This window comes from Dipteris shenzhenensis, chromosome 16, assembly GCF_047967505.1.
Source record: "Dipteris shenzhenensis isolate YYH24624 ecotype China chromosome 16, Dip_SZ_1.0, whole genome shotgun sequence".
In the NCBI taxonomy this organism is placed as follows: domain Eukaryota; kingdom Viridiplantae; phylum Streptophyta; class Polypodiopsida; order Gleicheniales; family Dipteridaceae; genus Dipteris; species Dipteris shenzhenensis.
This window is the reverse complement of record NC_141611.1, coordinates 9,836,717-9,846,645: the sequence shown is the minus strand read 5'-3', so window position 1 is coordinate 9,846,645 and position 9,929 is coordinate 9,836,717. Positions and strand designations below refer to the sequence as shown.

The following is a 9,929-nucleotide window of genomic DNA, read 5'->3' as shown; positions in this document are numbered from 1 at the left end:
TTGCTTTTTTTAATCTTGGGCAAGCCTTACGAATGATTAAATATTATTCACCTTGTCCTCCTCTTAAGCAATCTCACTCTCTACCGTCGCTAGAGAAGCAAAAACCATTTGAAAATCTACTTACAATATACAAATTCATTTAATGAGTTTAATTTGACTCTACTACTACAGAGGTAGTCGGCCAGCATTTCTACCACCTGCCAGCTACCTTGGTAGGCCCAATGTGTCATTTACAACCTTTTACTGCCACTGCAACAGGTCATGGCACAGTATTTCTACCACCTGCCACCCACCCTGCGAGGCCCAATGAGTCATTTTCAGCCTTCCAAAGGCACTTTAATGTGTTGATTATTGGCATTCACAATACAGAAGACCTTACTTGTAAACACTGAAATAAGTCGGTATCATCAAGTAGCTGATCATAGACATCATTTGGGAACATCGGGGCTGAATAAATATTGGTCCTCCAATTTCTGGCATCTGGGTCTACATATAGAAGGTTCGCTTCAGAGCACAGATTACCCTGCCCATTATTAGATGAATGCATGTAGTGCAAAACCTCTCCATCTGTATGACTATCATTTGATAGGACGTGCAGAACCTCTCTGTCATGTCCACCATTTGTTTGCTGAGCATCCTCTGCAGTACAAGCATGACCGTTTCGCACATCCAAAATTTCTATGTCATCATCTGCCCTGAAATTCTTTATAATTTGGCTGGGTCTTGAGGTTGTTTGATTTGCAGGCAGTCTTTGTGCACCCAATGCTTCCATCCTTTGCTCAAACTGGAACGAATCACCATCCAGAATATCCCTATGACGTCCTTCTGTCACATTATAAGTATATCTTTGAATTGTCAGTTGTTAACCAGAAATGAGGAATTACAAATTGATAAACATCTGTCAATGCATTTGCTTCAAATCGATCACGTGTTTTGGAGTAAAGCGTAATCAACTAATGGAAATGTACCTTGAGTCTGACCACAATGGTTTCACTAGTGTTCAAAATGTCCAAGAAACACTCCAATTGACAAATATAGCTCAATCTCTAAGGCACTATGAGAAGGCAACACCTGAGAAGCCAACTTTGGATGTTGAAGTGGCTGCACCTGAAGGTTGTTCTTTAGGAAACTGTATTCCTTTTCCAAATACCTGCATATTTTACAAATTCATCAGAGCATCCATTGTATTGAGTTCAAATTATAACAAGCAGTAAAACCATTTATCGAAGCTTCACATGGACAATCGAAAGCTACCTGCTCCACATTGTTAATTGTGATGTTCAAATAGTGTGCAAATGGTGTAGGACTGAAGACAGCCACCTAACAGTGATACAAATCACAGCATAGTTCAAAAGTTGTCAGAGCTCAACTGGGATAAGTGACTTTACATTCCAATGAGCATCTAACTGAATTCATCACAACCTTACTTAACGAAAATCTTAAGCTACCTGCTCTACAAGTAGTGTGTCAAATAAGCAAGCTGTCTCAAAATTTATTCAATGAGTAAAATAACCAGCATAGAAGATTTGAAAACAGGATAAATGTCCCGATTCTCAGCCACCTAAGCTTTCTGAATGCGATAAGAAAAATCTGTTTCCACACCAGTGCTAGCAAGTGGTTCAACGTCATGCCACAAAAATAGCCTTATAATTACTCACTTCCACCTTAAGATTGATCTTAAGAGGAGAAATCCCCTAATTCATTAATATTCCCCAGAATCACACTTAAACCTTGGAAGTTGAAAACTTAGAGCTGGCGCACAAGCATGACACGTCGTTCCAATGACCTTAATTTTTTCATGCCTAGGGTCCACATTTGTACAGAAATGTTTTTTCACTAACATGCAAACAAAATGCACAGTACATGTTCAGATGAGGTACATTGGAGGTGAGCATCCAGTGTGAGCCCTGACAGTTGCATAGCATATATGCCCTAACCACATGACAAGCTGCCACTTGTACCAAAAACTCCTAAGCCTACTTTGCTAATCACCCAGTTTCCTAATTGCTTAACTTAGACAGCCTTATACATAATTCACAGGACACGACATCATCAATCCAAGAACCCTTGCAGATCAACCTACTCTTTAAAACCTCCCTCAACAAGAAAGTGGGCACTCACACTCAAAGCATTACAACATAAGATGGCAGATGTTGCTCAGTCAGTGGATCTGAGGACAAGGCAAGTACCACAAAGGATAAAGGTGGACATTCAGAGGTGAAGCTTGATGAGTTTGAGGTCACAAAAGGGAGCATGAGTTCAGAACTACACCGATGCACTCCATTACATGGTACTTCCGAGAGGTACCTGTGCTGCAGCCTGCAACAGCAAGCAACATTCAACTTTCAAGCTGAGTTTCCAAGGTATGTATTCTCCTTTGCTTTGGGGAAGCTGTTTGTTAGGTAAGCGAAGAATGGAGGGTGAAAGCCTTCCATACAAATAGAAGAGGATTTATCATTGTGAAGGCTTCGGTGCATCTGAAACCTTAGTGAAACCAAGGATAGAGTTCTTCGTCTCCCAGCAAGAAGATAGGGGAGGTAGTAACTAGCAACCCTAACGAAAAGAAGAATCAAAAGAAAGAAAGAAGGCTAGCTTGGTCTCTCTACATTTAGACATAAGAGTACAACAAGGCAAACTTTTATTACTACTGACATCAGCTCAGCCATGTGGCAAAAGATTGCCCACAGCTTCAAAAACATGAGTTGCTCCAACATTTTAATCTAAAATAATTAAGGGATTGACCACTCCCTCAAATATTTCCATCCATAGCAACATAAGCTCCAATGCTCGTGGTCTTAAAGAGATCAAGGATGAGCAGGATAGAAGCAATTTCTGGGATTGGCAAGTGTGTTGCAATTTTAATTGATTCCAACAGTCAAAGAACCACATATGGCTCGAGACTACATTGTACTTTGAAAGGAAACCACTTCTTACAAGTCGCATACATCAGCCAATCTACATTTATTGCCATGTATGGCAAAAATTTTCAACCCTCTGAAAACTTGAATTGAGAAGCCCGTGCTCTTCTAGCCACTGCACAACCTCGGAACTATGAGGCAGCCATTTCCTAGGTATAGCTTATTTGACTATGCCCTAGATGTCATGATTTGTCATGATTTGTCATTCGATTTGTTGGAATGACATCGTAAGTACAGCTTATGTCCTAGAGGTCAAGGTCTTTAGCTGCATCAAAAGTATGCCAATATATCTCTACACTCCAATCTTTCTAAATGATGGCACAACAAAGCTATAGATCCTTTGAACACAATGACCATCAGTCCTGTTTGCTCAAGCCAAAGATTAACTATGAATGGTGCATAGGTGTTCCCACAGATAAATTTCAAGAGCATTATCACAAGATTTGCAACAGGGACATCCTAAGACTATTTTGAACCGAGAATGCAAGGCATGAGTTTATGGTTATTCCATTTGGTTTCACATGCACTTGAGCAACACTTGACGACATCATGTTGAGAGGTTTCAAGGTTCTCAATTTTGCATCTTGAACAACATTTTAGTATTGCCAAGGAATAAAGGAACATCAAAATAGGGGTTTGAAGTGAGTATCCTTGGTAAAGAGGAGTGTCAAAATGCAGGTTGCTAGGAGTGTTAAAATGAGATCTCTACAAGATTACTAAATTAAAAATTCAAGCCAAAATAGGCTGTAGCAAATTTTGGCATGAAGATATGGGAATTTACACATTAACATGTGTGACATGTGGAAGAAAGGATTGGTAGATGTCCACAAATCACTTGGAGACAACGTATTCATTGGAGACTTCAATAGAAGACCTGGGTGTACTTTTTGCAAAAAAAGGTGAACAAGGTGGCTGGCCACAATGAGAAATGCAGCTAGGAATAAGCTCAAAGAGAAATAGGGAGGTGAATTCCTTTCAACAGAGTTCAATCTGTTCTCACCTCAAGAGGGATCAAGCTTACGATGGCTCTCACTCTATCAAGCTTACAATGGTTCTCACCTCAATCTTTCTCAACTTACGATTGTTCTCACTCTATCACAAAATCGATCCATATTTGACATGACGGGCTCAATGCTAGATAGCAAGGGACTTCCCAAACATTTTTGACCTGAGCTATCCATACTACAATGCATCTACTCAAAGGGAGTTCAATAATAAAAGCAAAAACTCCCCACATGCCTTTTTAGGTAAAAAGCCTTTTGTTAAGCATTTGAAGGTTTTTGGTTTTAAGTGTTTCACGACATTCCAAACCAAGCTTTAATGGAAAAGTATAGAGTTAAAAGGTTACGACTTTACAACCCAACCACCGAGAAGATATTAGTCAACAAAGACAAGGTGTTTCAAGAGAGGACACCTGAGAAGTTGAAGCCCCAATGGACATGCTGGCAATCACAAATACCAAACACAAACAAGAAGAAAAGGGGGAAGAACCACAAGAAATGGCTAAGGTTACATGAGCCCCGACACCGCCTCGACGAACACCTCCAAACTAAAAAGGAGAGACTCCCCAAATGATACATGTGCACCTTGAAGGATTCTTGTACATCATTTGAAGATCTTAAGTCTAGCACACATGCTCTCCAGATCACAAAGGTCACAACATCATGATACAAATCTCAGCAATAATCTAGAGTTTGAATATTGATTGAGGAGGGGTGTTGGAGAATCAATGCTCCACCCTCTCGTCATCCACTTAGATTAGATGCTCACCTCAAATGGCCCCAAATTAGGAGAAGCAATGAAAAATACATAGAAGTGGATAAATGCTTAAGGCATCAGTTTCAGCCTCTATCAGCCAGATAGATGGATGCTGTCTATTCAGCCACAAAATAGGCCGATCATTGATGTGAAAGAAAACCCAGCATGATGACCTAGCCAACATACGATCACTGACATGCAGCAATGGCGAGCTGACTACATAAGGCAGTTGGGTAATGGTATGGCAGGTCTGTCATGTGGCAAGTCAACCTGGCTTAGCCAGCCACTATAAAGTGATGTAGACAAAGAGCAACTCTGATACCTAAGCAAGCAAACAAACAGAAAATTTGCTACTTTTTCCACATTCAACCACCTTGCTTGCTATAAAATTCAATTTTTCATGAGGAAAAAGAGTGAATGGGTGCATTGCCTCCCACTAAGTAGCAAGAAGGAAGAAGGGGGGGGGGGGGGGGAGAGAGACTCCCACAATGGATATGGCACTTAGAAGCAGTTGGAAAAATGATGAACTTTCTGATCTAAATATCTTAGAAGCTGAAAGCTTGGTCCAATAATCTGCTCAATGAGCTCTATTCTGTCCCCGCAAGCATTCCTCAAAACTCTTTGTAGAACAAAAGTTATGAACAGTTCTTCATTAGCAGTCTGTAGAAGAAAAATGAGCATAACTTCACATGGATAGCTCCAATTATCCCAAACTTTGATAGAAATGCTGTTCTATGATAGGCTAGGGTGCCCAATTCCAACCTCAAACTTCACACAAAGCTTAGCCTTGAGCTCAAGAACACTCAACCAAAACAACTTGGTAAAAGCCTTTGTGGATTTTGAGAACCAATACTCACATTCTCATACTCATACTAGCAATATTCATCTCAACTTCAACAGTTAACTCCAGTGCTCGCCATTTCTGCAACTCCTTTTCTTGTTCCAACCATTCATCAAGTCTATTTGTAGAGGATTCACCTTGTACCTTTGCTTCCATCAACTGTTCAAACATCTCTTACATCTTTAACATATTAGAGCTTATTTGCTCTTTCAACTCATCTAGCTGTTGTTGTGTAGCCTTTTTTGGAGCCATGCTTAGCTCAACACTCATATAGAGTGGACAAACACACTCAAGTACCATAAGTATATGGGATAACTCCCAATATGCCACATGGCACTCTCTCACACAAAGACTCATAAAACTAGTTTCTAGTACGCACTAGAACACGCTCTATGACTATGATTTCTCCAGCAAAAACATCATGCATGTCAAGGAGGGAGCCGTAAGACACAAACCAGTTGACAGGATTCATGAAATACATAGGGTTATGGCCTTTGAAGCAGAACATTCTAAAGGAAGCAGATACATACCACATTTATAGCCAATGGCCATCTCTCCATCAGTGCAACCACAAAACATCATTGTTTGCTATCTCTTTTATTATCACCACTGGGTGCATGGAATTCAGAAAATGCAGAATTTCAAGGCAACAAGCATCTTCGAATTTGCAAGACACAGGGGTCCTGATTTTTAAGTGTTAATGGATTGTTGTGGTTTCAATACATTTTTTACTTGGGTTCAGAACACTGGTATTACGGCACATGCAGGTGGGCTTTTGAACTTGGAAGGGAGGTCAATTATGCTACAGAATGGTGCCATGTGTCACATGGACATGCTCCTTGTGCAGTCCAGCCCACCTTGGAGCACCTTGTGGAGCAGCAACAGACCTCATCCAAGCCAACCATTAGGGGTCCTCTGCAGCAGCCTGCAGCCTCTGTTACCTCAGCCCTAGATAAGAAAGGCTCCACCTCAATTATCATACTTTCATATCACAAGATGACAAACTGTCTACAGAGACCCAAAATGTACATGGTGTCTATCTATTTTTTTCAGTCATGTTTGACATTCGTGTGCTTTATCGTAGCTTAGCTTAAAAAGGTGAGGACCATGAGTAAATGCAGGCCCTCAGTATAGATTGAGCGATGCAAGGCCAAGCGACAAATAGTTCAGATTTCATGGATTTCCATAAGGGCGATCTATGTCCAAATTCTTGTAAATACAGGACCTTTTGATGTCACATTATTCTTAGGCCAAACTTGCAGCCTTCCTTGGCCCTGTCTCTTTTTCTGAAAACCTTGACACACCCACAGCTCACTAAAATGATCAATTGATGCACAATGTCACATGCACCTTGATGCCCTGAATGTGGATTAGACTGTAGCCAAACTGCAACAGGGAAGCTCTATTATGGAGTCCCTTGCACAGCTAACAGCGATCAAAAGCTGCTGAATATCTGCATTTTGCAGTCAATCTAAAGAAGACAGCCACTTATTTTCAAGTTTTCGAAGAACTATTCTGCTACAAAGTTAGTGAACCATTGAAATTATTCAGAAATCCAGCATAATGCTTAGTAAGAGGGACAGTGGCTTAGGGCTATATCACAGACCATGACATAGGTCCAGTCTATTTCTGTAGATTAGTCTTCAGCAAAAAAAACTCCCCTTAGAAGTATACAGACCCAGAAAAATAAAATTACCTGGTGTAACAAAATTACAGCTCCAGGTTCTACATGTCTTCCAAACTCCGTCTCTGTCATCACCCGTCTATTTATGGTACCTCCAATCGCATCAGAATGATCCTGCAATGGCGAGCCCAGTGGCAAAAGCACATACCAAAAAAGGCCATAAGGGCAAACTAGCTACTGGTCACTCTAACAGAGCATTTCGGTGTTAATGAGACATACAAACTGCTAACAGTTCTTCTGTCACTGGAGAATAGCTAGCGACGGTCGGTTAAATAAATACCCGAAAACCAACCTTTAGATTCACGAACGCATCTCCACAACCATTGGGTGTGCAGGTTTTAATGACAGCTACAAGCTATATGAACAAACAAACACAAATAAGAAATTATTCACAGAGAAGATTAAAAAAGAGGCCATCTTTAATGCTCTATCTGCATAAGCAAAAAAAGAAAATGACATTTTGAAGTTACCTTGGGTATCCGGTTATCAGTCCTAGATGTCTTTATCGCACTTATACTGGATACTGAGAAAGAAGCCTGCCCTATACAGAACGAGAATAATCTCAATGCACTACAGAGAGAACGATTTCCTGAGCCAGATCCACATTCATGAAACGCATCAAGTAAGTTACCTATCCAGGGGCGAGATACAACAGTACGCTGGTAAATTTGATCTACCTTCTTAACGTAGTCCATGGCTTTTAGCCAAGGCCCGCACCGAAAGACAGCATCGTCTGGGACGGCTCCTCTTGGTTCAGCTCCATTTCGAGGTGCTGACTGCTCCCCTCTATCACTGTTCATTCCCAGAGAGTGACGAGCTGTTTTAGCCAAAGCCCTCTGAATTGCAACTGCAGGACCAGGAATCTGATAAGGTAGGTCTTTCTGCAAAGACATAGGCCGAGCGTTATGAGACTCGGGACCTTCACGTTCCTCTTCATTGTTCAGGTCTGGGGGGCGAACTTCGGCGTGAGGAAGCGAACTTATGTCCTCATTTCCGTGAGAAACGCGCTGTGAAAGTGGCAACTGAGCCCTTTTCATGAAATCCCTGCCAGACGGCTGTTCCGGGCGGATTTGAGAGGGTTGCTCAAGACGTTGTGTACCGTCCATTCGAGAAGCAGCACCTGCGAACCCTGGGAATCGATTCGAGCTTGGCGCAATTCGATGAAGAGCAACCTGGCTCTGCTGGAAAAGATCAGCTGCTCGTTCAGATGGACGTCCTGATGTAGAGGGTGTCTCTATATAGTCCCTTGCCTCCTGGTCATCACGAAGCTCTCCGAGCGTACTTAATTCCCTGCGAGCTGCTTTACTTGAGCAGAAACTCGTCATCCCATCGATTTTCCGCTTCCTCACGGCGTCTAGATCAAACTCGTCGAGCGCTTCAAAGGCGTCTGGTAAGTCGGCTTCCAGATGGCGAGATGCAAGCTGCGACGGTGGAGGCTTTTGAAAGCGTCTGAGAACGCCGGATGCTAGTTGGTGCTGCGGAATCGCAAGGGGGAACCGATTTGGCACAGGTGTGGGGCGTGGCTGGGAGCCCGCTGAGGGAATTTGCGAGGCCTCGTTGCGTCTGAGCACTCCAAGGATGTCGGAGTCGTCGATATCGAGCTCATCTTCCCAGGAAGACATCATCTCCGACCAAGTTTCAAGCTTGATTCGCGAACGGCAAACGGTCGAAGGAAGGGCAATCTCAACCTGTTTTTTCCAGAATCGGTGTCTTCTGGTAGCCAAAAGTGCTTCACTTGTTAGCAATCCTTGCATGACGGTTAGGTCTATGCTTCCAAATCGATCCAAATTTTTCCCGCCAAATTTTTCAAACAGAATTTGGGGAATGCACCATTCCAAGGAGTGCCTCTCACGCTGGGTTCACCTGTGCTTGGACCCTGACGAAGCCCAACTTCTGCCAAAACAAATACCCACCCGCCATGGCAATGGATATTCCTATGAGACGCGCCCATCCGTCTAAACCCTCCCTCAAGTCATTGAGAGCCCAGAACCCAGCATGGCGAAGCTGGCCCACATTTTCTTTGCTGCGCAAATGCCTCTTGGAGCATTTCATAAACCCAGAGGCCATTGTTTACAAATCAAGTGGGCACCAAAATTCAAACCTACATGGTTGCTTTTCTTGCCCTTGCTCTAGAGTAGGGACTGGGGTTGCAAACCATCCCTCTCACATGGACAGGCTGTCCAATACGACTATGTGGATTCAAGAGACCATCTCTTGTGAGCAAAATGTACTCGCAAGTGAGTGGGTCATCAAACACAAGAAGCAGTAGTAGCAGCTCACGATTTGAGGACCTTCAATGCAATGCTAGCTCAAATTATAAATACGGGAATACAAGACCTTAGCTTATGTTAAACGAAGTGTTAAGAAGCAACCTTAGCTTTACCTTACTTTAATTTGCGAGACGGGGGGGGACCAATTCATCAAATTTCCATTAAAAGTTGAGTGTGGGCGCATCGTAGTGTAGAGTTAGCCCATTTGTGGTGGTGCACTCCTCTAATCTCTCCCTCCTTTAAGTAGGTGCAAGACATGGGCTTGAACTGCCTTGCCTACGATCACTTTGTGGTCTCAAACACCGTCCCTCAATTCAAGCACAAGGGCAGTTTATCCCAAGTGTCGCAAGGTGTTGTGAGGGAAACTTATCCATGCCATTGCACCACCAGCTGCATTGGTCTTGTCCAACGCAATCACCATCATGAATCACGTGTGCAATCGTCAAAAGGGTGCCCAG

The 9,929-nt window shown here is 42.6% G+C and overlaps 1 protein-coding gene across 2 annotated transcripts; it reads right to left on the bottom strand.

Moving 5' to 3' along the window:
• Positions 1-432: 432 nt before the first annotated feature.
• LOC147892525 (uncharacterized) lies at positions 433-8,907 on the bottom strand. 2 transcript variants are annotated; one of them, XM_087387610.1, is made up of 7 exons: positions 7,879-8,907; positions 7,672-7,737; positions 7,482-7,556; positions 7,214-7,315; positions 1,255-1,320; positions 969-1,150; positions 433-825 (listed from the first exon to the last, which is right to left on the bottom strand). In XM_087387610.1, the coding sequence occupies exons 1-6, from the start codon at positions 8,824-8,826 to the stop codon at positions 1,055-1,057; spliced, it is 1,353 nt and encodes a 450-aa protein (XP_087243736.1). In that variant the 5' UTR covers positions 8,827-8,907; the 3' UTR covers positions 433-825; positions 969-1,054. The 2 variants fall into 2 exon arrangements, with proteins under 2 accessions (XP_087243736.1, XP_087243737.1); XM_087387611.1 differs by having other exon boundaries at positions 7,494-7,556.
• Between the last annotated feature and the right edge of the window lie 1,022 nt (positions 8,908-9,929).

Coding starts and splice junctions, on each gene's coding strand:
- LOC147892525 (XM_087387610.1), bottom strand. CDS start 8,826: ATGATGTCTTCCTGGGAAGATGAGCTCGATATCGACGACTCCGACATC. Junction 7,316..7,481: donor ATCTAAAGGTTGGTTTTCGG/GTATTTATTTAA, acceptor TCGCCATTGCAG/GATCATTCTGATGCGATTGG. Junction 1,151..1,254: donor CAATTAACAATGTGGAGCAG/GTAGCTTTCGAT, acceptor TAAAATATGCAG/GTATTTGGAAAAGGAATACA.